At 38.2% G+C, this 23,190-nt stretch overlaps 1 protein-coding gene across 13 annotated transcripts in view; it reads right to left on the reverse strand.

The window, feature by feature from the left end:
* Positions 1–6,334: 6,334 nt before the first annotated feature.
* Positions 6,335–23,190, reverse strand: part of MEF2C (myocyte enhancer factor 2C) — a 171,536-nt gene continuing 154,680 nt past the window's right edge. For 10 of the 13 annotated variants that reach the window (XM_090038235.1, XM_090038233.1, XM_090038227.1 and 7 more), the window contains 3 exons: positions 21,847–21,976; positions 20,822–20,957; positions 6,335–10,963 (listed from right to left, as the gene is read on the reverse strand). In XM_090038235.1, coding sequence (XP_089894361.1) covers positions 10,642–10,963; positions 20,822–20,957; positions 21,847–21,976 — 588 coding nt within the window. In that variant the 3' untranslated portion in view covers positions 6,335–10,641. The remainder of the gene's footprint in view (positions 10,964–20,821; positions 20,958–21,846; positions 21,977–23,190) is intronic. The other 3 variants (XM_090038239.1, XM_090038237.1, XM_090038238.1) reach the window with 1 other exon arrangement.

Here is a 23,190-nt window from a genome sequence, read left to right on the forward strand (position 1 = left end):
AAATATTTTACACTCTGTATATGTGAAGGATTCAGAAGGAAGCAGAAGGTATACACAGGCTTGTGTGGCTAAAATGCACATTTAGACATCCACATACAAATGGACTCATTTGAATTTAGTTCAGCACTTACGGTGCTCATTTATTTTGGTGAAAGACACAGACCCAGATCCTATTCTATCTTCTAGATGTCTTAGCTTTTGCTTATTCCAAGAGTAGACATCCAGCTCAGGAGCATGATCCTATTCCATCTGGGAAAGTGCATAGTTCTTCCATTCTTGCAATGTGCTTCATGCACTTACGGACCCCTCTAAGGCAGAATAGGATTTGCATTTCTTTCTTTAAATGAACTAAGCAAGGTTAATTATTTTCTTTTAAAACATGGTCAGAAAAGGAGGTGATAGTGCCATTACCCGTTTCCTAGAGAGCACTCACCTATGTAGTTGGAGACCTGGTCACCTGAGTTCAACTCCCTCCTCAGTCTGAGAGAAAGAGAATGCTAGCCATGAGAAAATAGGCTATTCTAGATATGGATTTTCACCACCCATTGTATTGAAGGTCTGCCACTGTGTAGACAAGAATTTAAATTCATTGGGTCAGAGAGAAAGAATGTTATGTTATGCAATGTTAGTGTTAGAGGCAGACAAATTTTTAATACTTAAGGTGTTTGGTGAATGTAGTGATTTAGAAAATAATATTAGAAGGTTTGATTTTTTTTAAAGAAAACAGCCATGCAATTAATTAGCTGGTATTAAATGGAGTGCCCCAGGGGTTAGTCCTGGGGCTGGTTTTGTTCAGCGTCTTCATCAATGACCTGAAAGATGGCATAGAGTGCATCCTCAGCAATTTTGCAGATGACAACAAGCTGGAGTGTAGAGCTAGGATTCATCGTAACCTAGACAAATTGGAGGATTGGGCTAAAAGAAATCTCATGAAGTTCAATAAGGACAAGTGCAAAGTCCTGCACTTAGGATGGAACAATCCCATGTGCCAGTACAGGCTGGGGGCCGACTGGCTGGGGAATAGGTCTGCAGAAAAGGACCTGGGGGTTACAGCAGACAATAAGCTGAATATGAGCCAATGGTGTGCTCTTGTTGCGAAGAAGGCTAATGCCATACTGGGTTGCATTGGTAGGTATGTTGCTAGTAAGTCAAGGGAAGTGATTCCTCCCCTCTATTCAGCACTGGTGAGGCCACATCTGGAATACAGTGTTCAGTCATGGCCCCCACCCCCTCTCCCCCCAGCCAAGGGAGAAAAGACTGAGGGAATTGGGCTTATTTAGTCTAGAGAAGAGGAGATTGAGAGGGATTTAATAGCAGCCTTCAACTACCTGAAGGGGGGTCCAAAAGAGGATGGAGCTGTTCTCAGATGTGGCAGATGACAGAACAAGGAGTAACGGTCCCAAGTTGCATCAAGGGAAGTTTAAGTTAGATATTAGGAAGAATTTTCTTACTAGGAGGATAGTAAAACATTGGAACAGGTTACTCAGAGAGGTGGTGGAAGCTCCATCCTTGGAAATTTTTAAGACAAAGCTTTGGCGGGGATGATCTACTCAGGCATGGTCCAGCCTTGAACAGGGGATAGGACTAGACAACCTCCTGAGGTCCTTTCCAACCCTCATTTTCTATGATTCTATGATTTACTGTTACATTTAGTGATACAGTTAGTTTTTCAACTGAAATATTTCTTGTAGTCATGTACTTTGGATATAACATAAGTAATTAGAAGCAAAAACTAAGGTTAAAAGCCATTCTTTTTATTGAATCATGTGAACTGATCAACTAAAGCATTGCTTTATCTATAGTTCTAATAGCAAACATGAGAAGTTTGCTGAGCTCTTCTGAAATGGAATAGGGAGTGTAATACTTTCCTAATCTGTAGATGGGAGTCCAGATCTGTGACCACTTTCTCCAGCAGTCAGAGTCATATATGTGATTGACAGTGCTTTGTTATCAGTGGGCAGAGAAGGAAGAATGCTGTCACTTGAAAAATACAGACTTTTTTCTTCCCAAAAAATAATCATACAAAACCGTGACTCACTCACTCGAAATTTTAGGGATTAAAAAATAAGATTATTAAATCTGCATTTTGAGAAGGAATTATAAAAAAAATCACTTAACTTCTTTTAATAAGCTCCCTCATCTTACATTCATAGTGAAATCTTCCCCTTGCATTACAATTCTAAAGCAAAGGGACTGGAATAACTAAGGCACACATCTTACCCTCCAAATGCACTCACTTTCTCTCTCAGAAGTTTTGTCTTTAACACCCATTACCATAGCATCTAAGTTCTAACTAGCACTATTTGCACTAAAATATGTGCTCATCTAGAAAAGTTAAAACCAATTATATCAAATTCATATAAAATTCAGAAAATTATCGCTCTGACAGTTCAGGGCATTAGTATGTTGCATTTACATAACACTTCTCAGCATAAAGGATTTGAAGTGTGATATAAAAAAAGAGTCCAGGCCTGAGTTCTAGTCTCATTGGTTTTGTGGCAAGCACCACATACTCTGCTGAAGTTCACCTCTGTGATGGAACGTGGCAGCTGTTTAACAGTACATTGAACATAATAGTGTAAGAAAGAAATGATAAGGGCTCCTCCATTTGATTAAAGTTGCAAGGTGATTAAGGTAGCAAGGTGATTAAGGTAGCAATGTAATTACCCACAGTGGAATTTGCCAGGATATGAGGGTGAACACACTTTTTCTTGCAAGGGTTATGGTACTTTGATGTTACTTCTCCACAAGATGGCACATCTCACATCACAATGCTTTCCACCACAATTCTGTTCTCAGTGGTGATAGATGACAGAACAAGGAGCAATGGTTTCAAGTTGCAGCAGGAGACTTTTAGGTTAGATATTAGGAAGAATTTTCTCACTAGGTGGAGGGTAATAAAACACTGGAACAGGTTATGTACTCTCTATCCTTGGAGATTTTTAAGACCCTGCTAGACAAAACCTTGGCTAGGATTATCTAGTTGGGAATGGTCCTGCATGGGGCTCCTGAGGTCCCTTCCAATCCTAATTTTCTATGATATTATGATTGGCTCAGCCCTAAATTCACAAGGAAGAATGTGGCCTGCTGGTTCATCAACAATTCTACCTGCAGCCCTACGGTTTTCTAGATGCCTCCCATCCATGTCCAACAATATCGAGCTTAAAAATATAATCAAGGATAGTGCCTAATTTTCTGTAGCTACCATCCGGGTTGTAGGGGTGGTAGTGAGATCAGTCACTGCAGATCATGTAAGACATACCAAAGGTAGCTTTAACGTATTTAGCTTGGGTACTGTTAATAGTCTAGCCCAGTGTTCAGCTTGGACAGTGTTCAACCTGGTTAGTTACTCACTTCCTTACAGGTTTCTACAGAAGCTGCCACCAGCAGTATTTGCATGAGTGCATCAAAAAAGTCTTGACTTTAAAGACTAACCCGTGATGGTTTTAAATCTCTGTTTTACAAGTCCTGGTGCCCCACTTGGAGCTTTCAATTTAGCTTTAATTAAAGTATTTGTTACTCCTTATCTGGACAATGACATTTCAGTTGCTCTGGGGAAAAAGTAAATTGCCCAGTTCTTTCCTTTCTATGTATCTCCATTAGCTATGAAAGAATCGATTGCTTTGGCTGAGGACAGCCATTGTTGTAATACTACATATTACTGTAACCTGTAACTTAGAGGTGGCATATTTGCATGAAGTGCTCATGTGATGTTAGATACAATTCTGCCATCGAAGTACATTGCAGCCTATCATTTTCTGTATCTGGGGAGCTACTCACCTGGGTTTCATAGTCTGGTCACTGATAGTTTCACAATGGATGTTTATTTCTTAGAATAACAGCTTTCTGTAATTACTGTGTGAGAGGATGTGTCATCTAATCAAGAACTGGAGAAGGAGAAAAGGGGAAAACATAATAGAAGTCAAGCATCTTAGCCACCTAGAAGTGAGGCTGCAGAAAATAGATGCAAAATGCCACCTTAGAGATGCAAATATTTGGCACTTTTATGCTAAAGTGTCAGCTACCAGAAATGCATCTTGGGAAAATATTTTATAAAATGGACCCAAGCTAAGGAGTTTTATGATCATGGGGTAATCACAAAGGAAGCATTTTCTATAAAAAGGTGGAGTTTCCACCTTTTTAGGCCAAGCATTTGGATACAAAACAAAATAACATTTGTCAAGCTGAGGATTTGAGGTGTGTCAAATAGTACTCTTATTTTCCATGGATATTCTGTTCCTATAATAAAAACTGGGCTACTTATAGGCAAAGAGCTGTGTCTTGTGCTACAACATTCTACATTATACCCACGTACACACTGGTAAGTGACAACAGTTTATAGCTCAGGATCTGGTCCCCAAATATGCACAATTGGGTGCCTTAAGTTAGTCAGCTCAAGTCCATATTTAACACCTAAATATAAGTAGCTTGATTCTGAAAAGGTACAAAACACTCTGATTCTATTCTGCCTAAGTAGAATTACTAAGATGTCTAAGTAGTATTTGCATACTTATATTTCCATGTCATGAAATATGACCTTATTCTGTTTCACATGCCAGCCACAAAGCCACTAAGGGACCTCAATTGCTTATGCATCCCTGTGTTCGCACAAAAAAACCTTAGGCAACTTTGGCCTACTGCAAATATTCAGAAGCAATCCAGAACAGCAACCTAGACATCTGATTCCATCTAAGCTCTGTTAAGAACTAGTTCCACCTGCTGAAGGGCATAAACGCCATGAATCCTTAACTGGAGGCTAAAAAAATTCCAACACCGTTAACAGTGATAATTTGCTATTCACCTTTTGCCCAATACTTCAGTGACAAAAGGGTCACCTGGGTCCTAGGACCCTTAGCTTCAGCTGCTTATCTTTTATTTGATTACTATTTTATGCATTATGCATAACAAGTACTGGGAGCTGAGGGACAGAACCCAAGGCTCCCTCCTGCCCAGGCAGCACCCTCCTTTATGGGAATCAGGATCATTCATACTTGCTCTCCATCTTAGGCCATGAATCTTTCACTCTTGTCTGCCTAGTGGCTCAGCTACAGGAGAGTAGAAGATGCTTTTAGATGGGTCTCACTTATGAGAAGGTGATAAGGGTTCTTCTAAGGAAGAGATGTGAGTTCAAACAAAATGAGTCAAGGGCAGTCCCAGATCCTACTTCTGGATTACCATTGGGTTATTGGGTAAAAAGTAAGCAGCACTATCCTTTCCCTTCTCCCTCTTTACTTTAAAACAAAGCTAGGCAGACATCTTTCTTCTAAGACAGCTGGATGTCTTCTTCACAGGATGGAGGCACCTTAGGTTATGCTAGGGCTATCTGTTGAGAAGGCTGAGGGGGGACCTGGTGACAGTCTATAAACTCACTAGGGGGAACCAGAAAGGTTTGGGAGAGACCTTGTTTCCCCTAGCGCCCCCTGGCATAACAAGGAATAATGGCCACAAGTTGTTGGAGAGTAGGTTTAGATTAGACATCCATAAGAACTACTTCACAGATAGGGCGGCTAGGAGCTGGAACCAACTTCCAAGGGAAGTGGTGCTGGCTCCTACCCTGGGGGGGTCTTTAAAAGGAGGCTTGATGCCTACCTAGCTGGGATCATTTGAGCCCAGTTTTTTTTCTCCTGCCCAGGCAGAGGGTTGGACTTGAAGATTTATAAGGTCCCTTCAGACCCTACTTCTATGATTCTATGAGACAATGGAAAAGTTCTGTAATTCTGCAGGTTGGAATAGAGTCAGTCTCTTGAGGCACTTCAGGCTGGCCACTGCCAGAATACCACAGGCATTTTATTATGTAGTTGGGCAGTTATTTAGGTAGTTGGGACGAGGGTTACCAAGAAGACAGAGGTACTGCCTGTAGCCCTGAATGAGGCATCTAAGACCTAGAAAAGGGCAGGATTTCTGATCCAACTCCCCAGTATCTCTTATTGGCAGGTGTACACTGAGTGTATTCACTTTGGGCAAGCTTAACTGTTCATCATGCCGGCTATAGCATCTCCAGGTGTGCTCAGGTGTGCTCTTAGTGCTCAGTTAATGTCAGGCAGCGCTAGGTTGTATTTATGTGTACCAACAAATGTGCTTCCAAAAACTGGATTTTATTGGTGTATAGGGCAGCTACAGTGCTGGAGTATGACAGCTGCATTTCTGCTTTGGTGGTGTGGGGGGACATCTGCAGAGCAGATACAGTGTATATGGCCCTGCCTGATGCATATGTAGTACTGCTGAAGGAAGTTGCTATTACTTGTAGTGTTGTCATTTTAAGTATTACAATGGCATAAAATTAAGCAGCAAAACATCATTTAACCAATTAAAAAAATGCACCACAGACACCATATCACTAAGAAAGCCAGTAACTTTACTGATTTGTCTGCAAAATACAAATTATACCTTATTTCCAGGAGAAACTTTTGAATTTTTCCCATTTTTTTCACTACAGACAGCTGAATTTAGTCCCTTGAGATACACAGATGTGGTTTAACTTAGTTATAACATCTTGTCATCTAGTGGCGACAAAGTCCAGCTTATGCCGCTGTGAGCCTCTATTTTAATATTTGTTGCAAATGCTTGTATGCTCCCATTTACAAGCTACTTTTTAATTACCATCGTTTAATGGAAACAAATCCCCAGGAAAAAAAAGGATACAACAAACCATCTGAAGCAATCCAAGTGTAATGCCTAAGGTAGCCCAGGTCTGACATTAGTTACTCCACAAGAGGACACTGGTACTGCATTTTTTATTTGTTGTCTAACTGACCTCTTTGAATCAAACTGAGGTACGGATCAGTCTGAGGTATGAGCAGGGAAGGCAAAATGCAACACCTGATTATGAAAGTATGCAAATGAATAATTTTGATGGAGAAGATATGTGGCTCAAAGCTTGGATTGCTCCACATCTTTGGTTAAAATATGTTAACAAAAGACTTTTATTACATCTACAGTCTGAAGCATTCTAACAGACACTAATGTTCCATCAGTTCTTCAAGAGACCTGTAGTGGCAGGAAAATAATGCCATATAACTGACAACATCACAGCAGATGGCACAAACAGGAACAGATGAAGTATGCCATGTTTAGGCAACAGCCTTTATTGAGGTTTCAAGTGGCTTTTAAAAAAATTACAAAGCATTTACCTTCTAAGAGAAGAAGAGGAAAAAAGAAAACAAAACAGCATTGTAGGACTATAGTTAAAAGATGGGTATAGAGGATAACACATACAATACAAAAGGCTTGACATTCTTCAAAACAGTCTATCAGTTGTTTTATTCTTACTTTAGCTTTACCTGAAAAAGATCTGAGAACAACAGATATTTTTTATATTATTCATTAAAAATTGCTAAATTCCACTTTTGGGAAAAATAGAAGCCATTTTGTTATAAAACACAACTTTTGAAAAACGTTGAAACAATAAAAGCTCCACTGTGAAAGGTATCAATGCATACAATATACAAATTGTGCAGATTGTGTATATCATATCATTGTCACCAGCAATTAGTCTAATTGAAAACACCTTTTAGAAAAGGATAAGTTTAGCTGTAACAATACTCATATATATATAAAATGCCACTTCAGGTATTTGAACTTGCAATTAAGAATGTTGCCCAAAACATTACATAGCACGGGTAAATGTAAAGTAAATGTTAATATTCTTTCAGGGCTCTGCCCCAAACTCCTTAAATACAAAGGAATCACACAATAAACCCAAATTAGCTTTGCAAATACAATAAATGGTAAGTTACAGATAAAGAAACAGATAAAAGTAGACAGTACTAGTTTACAGAAAGTGACTTCACAATCAAAGTTGTGCTTCTTTTATTTAGATCAGTTTACAAATATGCATGATCCCCCACTATCTTGCCACTATTTTTTAGTTGCGCTCAGTAGCAGGAACAAGAGGGATGACTGGCATCCATTTGCATGTGATTCTGTTCTGTTTGTGTTTGTATAAAACCACTGTCAGAATTAATAGAAATTGCCAAGGCAAAACCTTTCACACTACTTTCTGCTTAGTTACTTGCGGTAACATACATTACACCACTGCTCCCTTAGAAATTCAAATTTCCTTTTTCTTGTGTTGCTGAGGCAAATTGCAGGTAAACTATTAATATGGCTATTCTTCATATTTCAATATTCTGACTCCCCCACCCCAATGACAAGTTACTACTAACAATACTGATAAACCTAAGTTTTTTGAAATGACAAGGTACATTTGTGATATATTTGCATATTTTAGACACATCAAAGTTCAAAATTCTCAGGCTGAGAATATAAGTATAGGTTCATTTTAAGGTGAGGAAAGTGGTTTTGAAAAACAGTTTTGTGTTTTTAAAAATGATTACAGGCCAGATTCTTGCTTTTTTTATGTGTGCGTATCTTTTTCTCACCCCACAGATGGCTCCAAAAGAATGGATGTATTAGCAGCATGGTATTCTGCTCAAAGACTATCCAAAGTATGTGCAGTATGTCTGGGTGGCCAGATGTATACTTATATATAGGTTTAATATTAAGGTATGATAAAGGAAGAGTACAACTGAGAATGCACAATGCATTTCACACGGTTTGCTACTACACAGAGTAGACTCTCCTAATGAGCAATGTATTAATGGGAAACAGAAGGTGCATTTCCCTTAGCATAATCTTTCCATTTTGAAACTGAGATAAAAGCAGTAGCTACATCCTTTGACATAGTGTCAATGCACCTATATGGCATATAGCACTAATTTTGGCAAAATTAAAACATTACCAATTTCACTATGGCACTAAAATTTTAAAGGGGAATTGCTTGATACCCACCCAAAAGGCAGGATGAACTGAAAAGTCTACTTCCCACCATTTACCTCTAGGGGACAGGAAGGACAGAAGGGAACTTAAAATGAATGGCAGGGTCTTTTTGGCTAAACTATTTGAGTTGAAGAATAATATATGGTAGGGAAATATGTGTATGCTCTATGCTGAAATGAAACCCTGTAACATGAAGGGGACATTGCTCAACAACAATCCCTCTGTGTGATAATGTGGATCCATGAGAATGCTGATGATCTGTTGGCCATTTTTGGTTGTGCAAGATCAAACTATTTTTGAACATTTTTTTATTGACAACTGTAATCTAAGACTATTGAATCAATGAAAGAAAGAAGTATCTCTTTAATGATCTGTTTGCACTAACTTCTCACTTTGACTTTCTCCATCACTTCTGGAAATAGTCACGTGCACTCACATACTTGCTAGTCTTAAGAGATGTCAATCCAATTCTAACAGGCAGAATGCCAACTTCATTGAATTTATGAGGAAGGGCAAAGTTATGCCACTTTGACATTTAAACTGTGGAAAACTACAAGATACGCAGAACATAATACAAGGGCCCTGAACTTGTTACAATGCACAAAACGGCATGAAAGAACTAATCAGTATATACAATGGATTGCAGTTCACCCAACCAATTGTAAAATGTTGTATTAAAATGATTTAAGTTATTACATCATGGGTAAATACTAACTTTTTACAGATCAGTCTTTTGACCATGAATCTGTAAAATGTAGGCAGAGTAAAAGAAAATCAAAAGAAAATAGTTACTTAAATGTGCAACTGCACAAATATAATTCCCCCACTATTAAGATAACAAAAACTTCTGCTATTACCATAATTATTATATATATTAGAAAGCTATACACAAGCATGTTAATTTCACAGATTTTTTTAAAAGATTCTTAATATTTTATATAATTAGAAATACACATTTCAAAAACAAAACTTCTGCAAAGAGAAAACAGTTATCTTGGTTAGCAAAGCATGGAGTTCTTCATGGCTTAGGGTAGTGCTTTCTATACAAAAAGTCCCCTTTGTTTGTTTCTTCAGGACTGTTTAAAATATTAGCGAAGCTATCAAGGAAAAAAACACATTTTGGCTTAAGGAAACTACAAAAAGCCACAAATGCTTTGCAAACTCTGTCTTACCTTTTAATATGAAAATAAGCAAAATGTAATGTACATATTTTTATATTTTTTATTTAATAAGTGATGCAGACCCAGAATTTTAAAAATTAAATTATGTTAGCCCTCAAACTCAACATTTTTACAAGTATGGTCCTCTTTTAAATGTCTTTGATCCTTTTATCTGAGTGCCATACTCTAATGATATGCCTGCATGTTTGTGAGCATTTTAGGTATGGTAGGTGACCCAGTCTCTTTCTAACATTTATTCATGGCCACCCATTGCTGGGTCTGTCAAAACATCTGTACATTTTCTATATGTTGCATAACAGCTGCTTTCTCTCTCAGTAAAGATCTGCCACTTCTGGCAAATGTTTCCTTTTTCCTATTTACATGTAAATAACGTTGAACCTGCAACATGACACTATCTATTGTAACATACATTTTGCAAGGGAGCACAACAGTGAAAAGAAGTTAGCCTTAAAATCTATTTTGTACAAGTGTTCTGTTGTACAACTCAAGTGCTAAGCTTATCTCAGCATTTCTGTTTATCCTTATACTGTATCACTGAGGCAATTTAAAAGTACTTTTACAAAACAGAGTACCTGACTTTTTTTTTCCACACACAGCACATATAATGCATATCGACCCCCCTCCCCCATTAAGGTATAGCACACACACACTGCAAGAAAAAAACTAATAGGTAATAATGTTATCATGTTGCCCATCCTTCAGAGAGCCGCATGCGCTTGACAGACGGGCTTTCCCTTTCGTCCGGCGAAGGTCTGGTGAGTCCAATGGGGGAGTGGAATTCGTTCCGATGATCCTCTCGGTCACTTCCATCATACGAACTGCTACAGCTGCTCAAGCTGTCAACAGGAGATCTCCCCGCCTCGTGGCGCGTATGTTGTGGGTATCTCGAGGGTGTGGTGGTACGGTCTCTAGGAGGAGAAACAGGTTCTGACTTGATGTTGAGGCTTTGAGTAGAAGGCAGGGAGAGATTTGTACTCTGAGATAAATGAGTGCTAGTGCAAGCTCTGTAGGAGGAAAGGAAACCCAGTTACAGACTGAGGAGGCTTGGAGCCCCCAGAAATGCACAAACACTCACACAAAACATCAGTTTAAAGACTCACAAGGATACCAGTGCATGCCAAGACTGTGTGGAATATTCACTATAAAATACTGGAAGCAAGCGAAAGGTGAGGGAGGCATCACAACAGATATAATCCTCTGGAGTGGCTCTATTACCTCCTCTTTAATTTAAAGATTTTTTTTATAAGGGCCAGGACAAAGTTAGGCTGCTAAGCCTTTGCACTGTTGAAACCACTATCATTTTCTTTATAACTGATGCTTGTGTGTGTGAATGCACTGGTGGTGAGGGAGGTGACACTGAGTTTCTGCTGAGATTAATCAGATTAGTTGGAATGCACAAAAGCATTTGTACCCTTTATACTGATGAGTAATTTGAAGTGCAAAACTATACAAAATAAATCTAGGCTGTGGAAATTTTATACCTTCACAAATAGAAAGACTTGAACTTAGCTGATCCTTGATATGGATTAATGTTAAAAATACTGTAGGCAAGTGAGGATTTGATGTTTTAGTCTGTGGTATGGGTTTAAGAATGTTAAATTAAGAATAGGATTTATGTCTTTTAGTCAATAAACTACCAGTAATAAGTTGAAGTGTAGTAGAAGGAGTCAGGAGAATATATTGCTTTGCATTTCTGGAATACCTCCCTCAAACAAATAGTCTTACAAACGCAAAAAAGAAGGTATTGGTTCTGTTTTATTATTAAAAAGACATGTTAAATGCTTATTCTAAGTTAATTTTGTGTATGTGATTTTTTATTCAGAGAGAGCTAGAGATAAAGTAATGTGTGGGAGGAAGAGTAAATACTGAAACTCACATTATAAAACAAGAAAGAAGAGAGATTACTTTCCTAAAGAATATTTTGTACAAAAGCACCACCTACTGGAAAAAATCAACCTTCCTTTTCTATTATGTCTATCTGAACAGTATATTTCCTTGCAATTATCTCCTGTTTGTTCCTAGGCACAACTCTGTTTCTGGGGTCCTGGCTTTACACCAAATGTCAAGGAATCAAACAGTGAGAATTTATTTGGGGAAAGGCATTTCTTTATGCACAATCTATTGTAACTGGTGAAAGACAAAACAGTTTTGCTTCATTTTGGCAGAAGTATACTTGACCTAACCTGGCTTTTCCGCTGAAATTATATTAACTGCTTTTAGCACTAATTGTCACAATGTTTAATAATGGATGGCTGTTGTTATACAACACAGAGAGAGAGTAAAATGCTCTATCTAGTACTGCTTTAATCTATCTTGCATTCAATTTAGGAGAGAATTTGACACATTTTGCAACAAATTCCTTCCTGTAAGGTCTGGAATAAATATTTACTAGCCGTCATTGATGAAAATGATTTTAAAAGCAAGTGACTTGTCGAATTTGTTCACATATGAATTCCAAGAGATATTCTGAAAGCAAAGAGGAGAATTTTTTAAACTTGGAAAAATGCTTTTAACATGTGGAGAGAGCTGTTAATGTCAGATTTAGTCATTGCCACTTTTGTTCCCCACCCCTGGAGCTTTATTAATTTGTTTTTCTGTCCCCTGAGAGATAGCAGATTCACCTAGGAGAACAGGCCAACAGTTCATTAAATATTATAGAGTAAATATGGCTCTGGATGCAAGGCTTACACCTGAGTCTGAAATTCCTCAAAATTCAGGGTTCCAGGGCTTGGTGATTTGGTCTGGGCAGGTCTGATACATATTGCTGATGCTACTCTGAAGAGATGCAAATGGGCAACACACAGTCCTTTTTTTCTTTATTTGTATTCTATTACATATGTAATGTTACAGTCCCCAAAACTAAGAAGTTTCAGAAAGGCAGAAAAAAAATCACTGTAAATCTTGAAAAATAAGGCTGATATTATCGAACTCTAATGTTACTCCTGGCTCAAAAGCCAGTATGAAAATTTGCCCCTTTAGTTTTCACTAACAAAATTTTGTGAATCAGAAGATTTTATGAATAACTAATAGTATATGTTTGCTGGCAATTCTGTTAAATAGAAAAAAGAATGTTTTGGGTTGACCTAAAATGGATTTTTGAAAAATCATTCTGGTGATCTGAAAAGTACAAAAACACTTTTCTTGACTTGGACAAAACACTTAAACACAAAACTAAACAATTCTTTTTCAAAATGTTTAATTTTTAAAAAATTAACTAACGAAATTAAACCAACGAATCATTGCTCTAAATTTGGAAACTGAAACATTTCATTTAAAGAGTGTCAAAATGAAACGTTTTTATTTTTCAGAATTTTAAAGAGTTTTTTTTTCCCAGTGGGAACAATATACAGAAATTAACATGAATTCACATAATTTTTCAGTCAAGCTTAATTTGCATTTTTGATGAATGTCCGGAAAACTTCACCCAGCTGTATTTATAAGCTGATTCTGTAAATTACAACTGAATATGGTCAGCTATGCCTAAAGGTAAATAGCAAAAAAGTAAATAACTTAGCTGATGTTTCCAATCTTGCATTCTATATTGAGGACTGATCTGACTTCCATGCAGAATTATAGTCTCAAGATGTTCTTCAATACTACATATATATTTCCTTTGGGGGCAAAAACCTCTCCTTTCCCTGATGTGTTCAGATAGTGAGTATCAGGGTATATTTTACAAATTTGAACTCCATATACCAGTACATGGGTCCAAGCTTATAGTATCATCTTTGCCTTTTGAACAATACAGCAACTCCCCTTGCAACAGATGGGTTTTACTATAGAAAATCCAAAGGGCAAAAGAAAGTAAATTATTTTAATGAATCCTGCATAGTGACTAAGTATGAAATATTAGTCAGATAACCCACTCACACTGACATTAATGTGCTAATCTTTTTTGCTTTATTGCTTAGAAAACATTTAATTTTATAGAGATAAGGGGATATACTTCAAATGTTAAACGTCAATTCACATTTAAATCGATATAAGTGGCAAGTTTTTGATGTACTATAACGACATGGAGGAAAATATTGCTCCCTTCATGAATATGGAAGGCGTATTAGTAAAACTAATATGGCTATGCCAAGCAGGCTGTGGAGATGCCAGGATGCATCCTGCTTGCAAGAGGGCTTTAACTTTGTGTACGTCAGTAAACTGTGCTCTGTGTAGGTTTTAACCTCCTGTTGGGGTTTCAGCCCACATGCCCATGAGCAATGCATTTGAGTGTGGCTGGTGAATCTGTCATCCTGAGGATCATTAATGAAACAGATATTTGGGAAGAAGGAAACAGGGCCACATAGTCATGGACTGTCCAGAAAAGTGCAGATGTGTGGTATGTGGTGCCACAGACCCATCTGTGGTGCCACAGAGCGCACATGCAGAAATTCCCCTTGCTGCTACCTTGCAGTGTGGGGGAATTTTTTGACCCCAGGAGATCTCACGCCAAGAAAAAATAGGGCAGCACATGTGGTGGCAGCACACTCTGACCCAAACCAGAGACTGGCTAGCCAGAACCATGCTCTCGCTGCCGGCCAAGCTTCCTGCCATAGTTGCAGCCCTGGGAGGCCCCCAGACCCCAGGTAAGGTTGCTCCCTTACCTGGAGTCACCTGATGCCTGCCAGTGCGCACGTGGCATGGGGGTTCCCTGGGGATAAATAGTAGCAGCACAAGCTGTGAAACAAACATTTGTGCTTGTCTAGATGCACCCATGGAGTCGAGCACCTGTAGACTCCTCCTTCCTCTAGCTGCTTTCGGATTTTCTTTCGGTTTGGCTAAATTCTTCACCCCAGAAAAGATTTATTTGCATAGAGGATAGTTTTATATGCAAAGAGGAGCATACAGATTAGCACCGGATACTGGCTGTAACTCTTGAGAATTTAGATATGATTAGAGCTAGAAAACTAACACTTTTTTTTTGTTTTTTTTCTGGTGATTAAAATAATTTTAAAACATTACATTGATTTTATGTAAATTTTATCAATTTTTTGTAGAAAATTGAGAAGTAAAATAAGTTGCTTAGGTCATAGAAAATGTTTCATTCAGATTTTTAGCAATTATAAATAGTTTAAAATATTTAAAAATAAAATTAAGGAAAATTTCTAAATGAAATATCACTTCAAATTGAAAAATAATTCTAAAAGTATCAAAACAAAATGTTCTGAGTTTTTGAAACATTTAAAACTTTTTATTCAAAATAAGCAATTCAGAAAAACTGACATGAATTCACAAAATGCTTCAGTGATGCCCTATAGGTATTTTTAACTGAAAAAAAACCTTAAGCAAATAATGTCACTCTACTCTAGTTAGGACTGCTACCTAACGTGTTTGTGAAACAACCCAAGAATGGCTGCAGTTATGGTTATAGTTTTGAGAAAACTATGTTCAACAGGCCTGAAGCCTAGAGCATCTTCTCTGTTACGTAAAGAATAATATTTTTTAGAAGGAAAATTGTGGTAAAGCTGTTCAGCATTATGCATGTTGCATTTATTTTTATAAAGGTTTCTTTTTTTTTTTTTTTTACCAGTGGTTAATACTCAAAGAGAAGGACATGGTCTCTTACACTGACAGCTATGGATATGGAAGAATATTTTCCATGTAAGGGGGCAGCATTATTCAAGAAATTAGTAATTGTATACAGACCATTCTACTTCCCAGCTAGAGGCTTAAATTAGTCCTAATTAGTGACCAACAGTAGTGGTGTTTGTTGATCAATTTACATAGTCTAATGACTAGAACAGAGGCAGTACAAAGACATAGTAAAAATGGAAACTTTTCATGATAAACTATGACTTATAATTGAAATGGAAATGTATTTTATTAATAGGAATTAGAAACGTATTTTTTCTGTCAGCAGTGAAGTCATGTAAGCAGTGAGGCTATGTAAAGATATTCAGTTTCTATTGGAAGAGTCACTGCTCTCCCAGGAGACACCATGGCTGCATTGAGATGAGCGTAGCTGTGTGGTATGTGGTGCCACAGCCATGTCAAAAGATATCCGGGGGTCAAAAAACCCCACACAAATACAAAAGCAAAGTGGTACATTTGGGGGCACTGAGCATGACTCAAAACTGGAGCCTGGGTAGCCGGAGCCATGTTCGGAGCCATCCAGGCTCCGAGAGGCAGGATTGCCATTGCTGCAGCCCCAGAAGGCCCCCAGAATCCCAGATAAGGCTGCTGGGATCAGCCCAGCACTGGCCCCAAACCTCCCCTATCCCACCAGGGGTAACATGCTGTGCGCCAGAGGGTGCGTGGCACAGGCATTCCCTGGCGACCACTAGTGGCAGCACACCTTGTGCTACTCAAGGTGTGCTGCCGCTAGTGGTCCCCAGGGAAACAAATGTCTATGCTCGTGAGGATGTAACCCATGGGCGTACACATGTTCAAGCTTTTCCTCCTAGAACAAAAATGTCTGCTCCAAGAGAAACAACCAGGGTTAATGTCTGTACACATTTTTGAGAGAAGCCATAGCTGTTCTCCAGAATTTCATTTCGCTCTCCACCCTCCCCCTGGCAGACAGTGTGTTGCTCGATGGACTGCTGCTCCAGCCAAGCAGGGAACAGAGCATGCCCACTTTCCAATACCACACTGAGCTACAGGGAAACAAAAGCTAACTGAGTAGTTTGGGTCAGACAATCAGGGCCTGCCTGTGCACTGCTAAGGGGGTCTGCATAGCAGCTGAGACAGGGCCCCCCTGGCTGTGCAGTTCCAGCTCTGCAAGCTCTCTGCTCTTCCAGGACTCAGTATTAAAATGTCTGTTCAGGCATCTCTGGGTAATTTTTTCTACCAGGAAAACAAATATGGAGAATTATCCCAGATTAATTGAATGTGTGTGTGCAGCCTGAGTTACAAAAAGTGGATATTTTCCCTCCTGAAAAGCATTTGGAAAAAACCCCATATCATTTATTTAATTTTTACTGAAAATATGAAACTTGGAAATTGTTCTCCCCAGCTAGGGACAGACATAAATCGGTTTAAGTGATCAGAAACTGGTTTAAACCTGTAATAGAACAGGTGGTCAGTGCATATAAATCAGTCTGAAAATGGCTGAAACTGATTTGAAATAAACCTGGTTGAATACAGTATCAGACTTAACTGATTTGGCTTAAACCAGTTTATGCAATGTCTGTCCCTGACCCCTTGCTGGTTTAAGTTAAATCAGAGTCCCCCAGCATCCTGGCATGCTCTCTGTGCTGGGTGGGACTCTCTGCTCCACAGCAGGGCTGGCACCTCTGCTCCTTGGCTGGAGCTCGGCACAGACTTGCAGGCACAGCAGGCTTCCCCATACCCTCCACTCCCCCCCCCCAACTTGCTGCATAAGCAGAGAACCCTTACTCCTCTCTGCTACAGAAGGGACTGTAAGCTAGCATGTGGTATGCTAGCTAATGCTGAGAGGTGTCTGTGTGTGTGTCTCTCTCTCCAGTTTCACTGGCATAGGCACACAGAACAGTGACCGCTCAGGGCTTTTGGAACTAATCAACAGGTCAGCCAGTAAACTGTTTAAGAAATTTGAAGTAATGTGGAGAGAGGCTATTAAGACTGTTATCAGCCCCCTCCTCCCCTACCAGCTGCCTTTCTTGCCTGTCAGTTTGCTGTGGACGGTATGACGAAGCAGGGAGGGAGATTGAAAAGCTCCGTATCATCAACAGATGCATTCACTGCACACACACCCTTGCCTCTGAGTGCTAGCCCAGGGCTGGGGACTGGCAACACTCCCACACTTTGAGCAGCCAGTGCAGAAAAGCCTGAAAAGTTGCAGGCAGATCTCACTAATGAGAGAGTCCTGCCAGAGCCTGGCCACGCCCCCCTCAGCTCTGCTTTCTGCAGAAGGGCAGGGAGGGCTGCTCTGGTGCCCCCCAGCATCTAGCCTGAGCCAGTGCAGACATGTACCTGAATTTCCTCAGTCCAGAGTGAATGTCTGTCCAGTCTCAATCCAGTTTAGGCTAGCCAGGTTAGACTAACCTGCAAAGATTGAATCAATTCAGGCTTTCTGATTGAATCAATTCAGGCTCAGGAATGTCTGTCCTTAGCTCCCTTCAGTGGTTTTAGCAAAAAGGCCAAAATCTGCATGGAGACTGAATTACTCTAATGTCCTTCCAAGTGTTTGCTCTAAACACTGTTCAAGCACACTAGCATTAGTATAGTTGCCTATCAAAAATTGAGCCAAGTGGAAGAGCTGTGTTTCTAGCACATTGGCCTAAGGTCCTTTTTTAAAAATGCACCTTTTAGAACCCTATATTTCTCATGGTTCAGTCCTCTCAGGACAAGCTGAAATACTTAATGTGTTGGTTACTAACTACACCCTCTTGTATGGAACAAACTAATTTGAGCCAACTGAGGTTTGATGTTAACTAGACAGTGCTTTCTCCCCTTCTTCTTCCCACTTCCAACCCGGGAATCTGGAGGTGTCTCCCAACAGCTCTCTTTTGTTTGCAGAATGTGATGGCCGTGTCCACATAAGCGTGGATGTTTGGTTCCCTGGGGACAGGTAGCGGTGGTGCACCTTGCTTTGGTGCACAGCAGGTTACCCAGGGTGTGGTAGGGGAGGCTGGGTCCAGCAGCCTTACCTGAGGTCCTGGGGACCTTCTAAGGCTGCAGCAGTGGCAATTCTGTCATGTGGAGCCTGTCTGGCAGCCACAGCATGGCTCTGGGCAGCTTGGCTCCACTTTTGAGTGGTGTGCACTGCCTATGCGTGCACTGCTCTACTTTCTTTTTAGTGGTCAAAAAAATCCATGGGAAAAAAAAAGAAGAGAAGTGCGTGCATGGGCAGTGCTTCCTTACAGTGTGGAGAACATCTGAATGTGCAGTATATGGTGCTGTAGACGTGTTTGTGGTGCCACATACTGCACAGCCAGACTTGTGTGGATGTGGCTGATAGGTCCTTCTCAACTCATTTAACAGAAAACATCCTGTCATTGTTCTTTATTATTTCTGAACACATTAAGCCCTTATTAGGCTTGCAGCATCCGGTACTGACCTCAGGTAGCTTAGTATAGGACAGAATAGTCTGCAGGCAATATAACTCTATTTTTTTTAGTTTGGTTGGCTAAGGGGTTTAGGATTCATGTAGTGAATAGGAGTATTTCTTTATATTTTTCCAAGTTTTAGTCAAGTTGATTCTTCTATGTGAGCTGTATTTATTTTATACTTTTAAAATAATTTTTTAAATCACAACAGCTTGTATAGATGAATCCAAGTTAAGTTTAAAAAAAAAGAGATCTGCTTATTTTCTACCTAGAGCTCTATTTATAGGGTGTCAATGAAGCAGCTTTCACAGTACTACATTTGCTTTAAAATTACTGAAAGAATAATAATAATAACAACCACCAACCCAGAATGTATTTCACCAGGCACAGCCATTACACTTCAACTTTCTTTGTTGTGATATGAATTAGCAACAGATGATGATGTATGAGATATCTAAAAAAGGTATGTTGTTAGTTTAAGGTTTAACTTTGTCTGGTTAACTAAAGAGTCTTATTACGTTTTATGGTAAAACAATCAACTTATTGTGGTTTGACACTGATATCTAACAAGTGAATTTTCAATTTCTTTGGGATTGTATGCTTCTAGATGTACCATTAGCCTACCTGTTTACACCAGAAACAGTATGTCTCAAAATGGAAAGTAATATGGAAACAAAAATGCAAAAGTATTTTTTCTAAATCAGCAAATATTTTGGTTATATATTTTCATTCAATCAATATCTGCAACTATAGGAGGGGTATTTTGAAAGCATGTTTCCTAAAACCTTTTATATTTCTCTAAAAACTGAAGCCCACTGATGCATGGTAAGAAAATTACAGAAAATCATAAAACTTCATCAGATAAATTACCAAGAGAATACTGACGTTTAAACAACATTTACAATGTTAAATATTTTCAGATAATGGAATCTGTTTTACAAAGAATTAATGCTTATGTGTAATGTACCTCTTTTAAAAAAGGTTGAGCTAATACTTTCAAATTCCAGTAAATTAAAACTTTACTAGTTGATTTGCACTTTCTACAATGAACAGTTTTAATTCAAGTTTATGTCTTCAGCTATAAAGGCTGTGATATTATACATGTAGGACTTAGCTCAATAGAGTTCGTTGGTGCACAAGAGCTCTGAAAATCAGGTTCTTAATTTAACTAGCCAATATTTTTTTTTGTTCAGTCATGAATAAGGCAGCCTTTCTTGTATGAATTAATATTTTATAAGGTACTTAAGTAAGACAGGAAGGTGTTTTATGCAGGCTTCAGTTTTACTGTAGAAATTTCTTGATATTGCCACTAGAGGGCAGGAATACCTATCTTCAACACAGGAAAATCTAAAAGAGGTTTATCTATTGCCAGTTTCTATGTTAAACGTTTTAATAAAACCATTTCAAGTAAGTGAAATTTGCATGTCACAGCTGAACATATACGACTATGCGATTATCAGACAAGGTCATGGTTGAATTTCAGGTCAAATAATTATGCCATAAGCCGTTTTGATTTACAACAATTATTTAGCAAAGCTGTAGTTTACTGTAAAAGTCTGCACTGTGCTAAATGGAATCACAATGCTTAAAAGAAAAAGAAAATAAGTGGAGTGTTCTTTCTGTGATGTAAATAAAATATCACTTAAAGAAATGAAGGATTAAAAAATTATACTAATCTTTCTTCTACAACTGAAGAAATTCTATGGGTACAAAAGATCATTTTAGCTACCTACTTTATATGATACTTGTTCTGTATTTTGAAAGTGGAGCTATTTCATATAGCTGAGATGTGATGGTCAGCTGAAATGTGTGACTACTTGCTATATGAAAGCCATTGCATCTTACTCAAAACAGTGCTAAAATAATGTAAACCAATTTGATAAGGTAGATAATACTGCTTACCCCAGTTGGCTGAGGGCAGATGGTGGCATGTTATGTAGATGCTGCTGTTGCCAGCCAGTTACTGAACCAAGATGAAGAGCACTGGCTGTGTTAAACCCAGAGAGAGATGATATGTCTGCACTACTCAGTGAGTATTCTAGATTTGAAAACAGAAAATACAATAATTAAAGGAGAATCAAGAGAAAAATAACTAAATAATAACTGATACCATAATTTAAAATTTAGCATGTCACTTAATAATCCTTTGTATCTTTATTACTTGAATGGAATTAAATCAGAATAGCAAAACTGGATCCTTTACTTAAATCAACTAATTAATGTGGGGGCAAACAATGCAATAATAATTATAGTATAAATTGCGGGGGCAATTTTGAACTGTACTGTCACCATTGCTGTGCAAGAATATCCTTAGATTTTTAAGGCCAAGAAGATCCTTTATATGATTTAGACTGCTTCTTATACAATGCAGTCCAAAGTATAACTTCAAAAAAAAAAGGCCTTTATCTTCATGAATTCTTAGCAATTGGAGCGTGACATAGGAATATGGGATATAAGGATCTTGGATCTTCAAGTCTAGTTCCCTGCTATTGCAGGCACCCATGTTACATATTCTTGTTCATAAATTTATCAAGTTCCTCCCTAAAACCAGTTAGATATTTATTTACCACTAGTCCTAACGGTAAGCTTTCATAGAATTAGATGTGATTATCTGTAATATTTAGATGGGTAAACTAACCAAGAACCCTTTTTTAAAGCCACACTGTTCAGGGAAAGTTTATGGGAGGGAGCATGGTAAAGCAGCTTTCCACTATAAAAATGTAACTGTTTTACACGAATCTGTGAGTGTCTCATGTCAGTTATAGACTCAGGGTAGGCAAATGAAGCTTTCAGCCATTAAAAGCAATACAGACTACAAATTCCTCAGTTTGATTCCACATGCATACAGATATTTTATTACAACTAAGCCACTGTATATGTCAGTATCTTGCTCTACCCTACTATTTACATCTTATACTGATACTTACCGGTACCATATGTTGTTGAAATGGCTGATGGGTATCCTCCCATGCCTTGCCCTGGTAAAGTAGGAGTTGCTACGGAAACCACTGGAGTAGCCAATGACTGAGCAGACTGGGAGTTATTTATCCTCTGATTCTTTTAAAGTAAGTAAAATAAACATATCATTGACTGAGTTTGAATCAGTTAAATGTATTGGGTACATCAGCACATGTTTTGTGAATAAGAGATACAACTTGATACAGATTTCATGCAATTAATCATTTAACATGTGGCTTTTATGAACTCTGCCAACCCTATCATTTCCAATCCTTCGAGAGACCAGTTGTCACCATAGTAACCCATTACATCACAATCTCCTAGGTAACAGAACTAGTAACTAGTACGATTGCTTTACTGTGGGTAGAAAAACAGACCATGTGAAAAAATGAATAAATATGTAAACTCTACTTCTATTGTTTTACTTTTTATTCAAATACAAAAAAATATTAAAATCAACAATAATGGATTTTATGTTTAATTCAGTAAGCAGAACTGTGAATGTGCTGCATACTATATTCTCACCAGCAGATGGTGCTCTGACTACTTCATTTTTTTTAATGGCGAAACAAACTTCAAAAAATAAAATAGCAAAGCAATTATACATTTGTCTTTAACTCTTTGGCATTGGGTGTTTTAGTGCATAAAAACCCTGGGGGATTCTAATTTGGGAAAAAGGATAAAATATCTAGCGAATCACTTAAAAAACTAATACAGTTGTGCCACTTACAAAAGAGGTAGTATATTGTTAGCAAAATATTAAAAATGGAAAAGCTATATTTTTAACATGCAGAAGTTGAATATAGGTAATAATTGTAATTTTGTCACCTCTGTTGCAATCAATGGGAATTTATGATTACTTTTTTACTTCATAACAGTGTGAGTGCTAATGTTTTGCAATGTTATTTCAACCACTAATCACTTATAAATTAAAATCAGATAAAATGATTGTTTTTGCATTATTAAGTGAGCATCACAACCACTTACCAAAAGCAGATCAACATCCTCAGACTGAGAGCATAGGAAAGGAGTGTTAATATTTAGTTAATGTAAATATTTATTAGAAGGCAGCTTTCTATCACAAGGAATAGTTTTACCTGATTGGTATCACCAGTAAAGTAATTTTTTAACACAGTCAATAAAAATAACACATCCTAAAGCCATTATTTGTCCTCCAAATGAGATGTTTATTTCAAATATGAAGACAAAATATTCAGCTTTTAGTGTAGGTCTTTGAATGTATTTATTATTTCAGCTCCAGCCTCAGTGGCTGCAAAGATTGTGTAGCAGCACCTGCTTGCCAGAGACCTGAC

Source organism: Crocodylus siamensis, chromosome 3 (assembly GCF_052110815.1).
Source record: "Crocodylus siamensis isolate JL-2025a chromosome 3, ASM5211081v1, whole genome shotgun sequence".
Classification (NCBI taxonomy): Eukaryota; Metazoa; Chordata; order Crocodylia; family Crocodylidae; genus Crocodylus; species Crocodylus siamensis.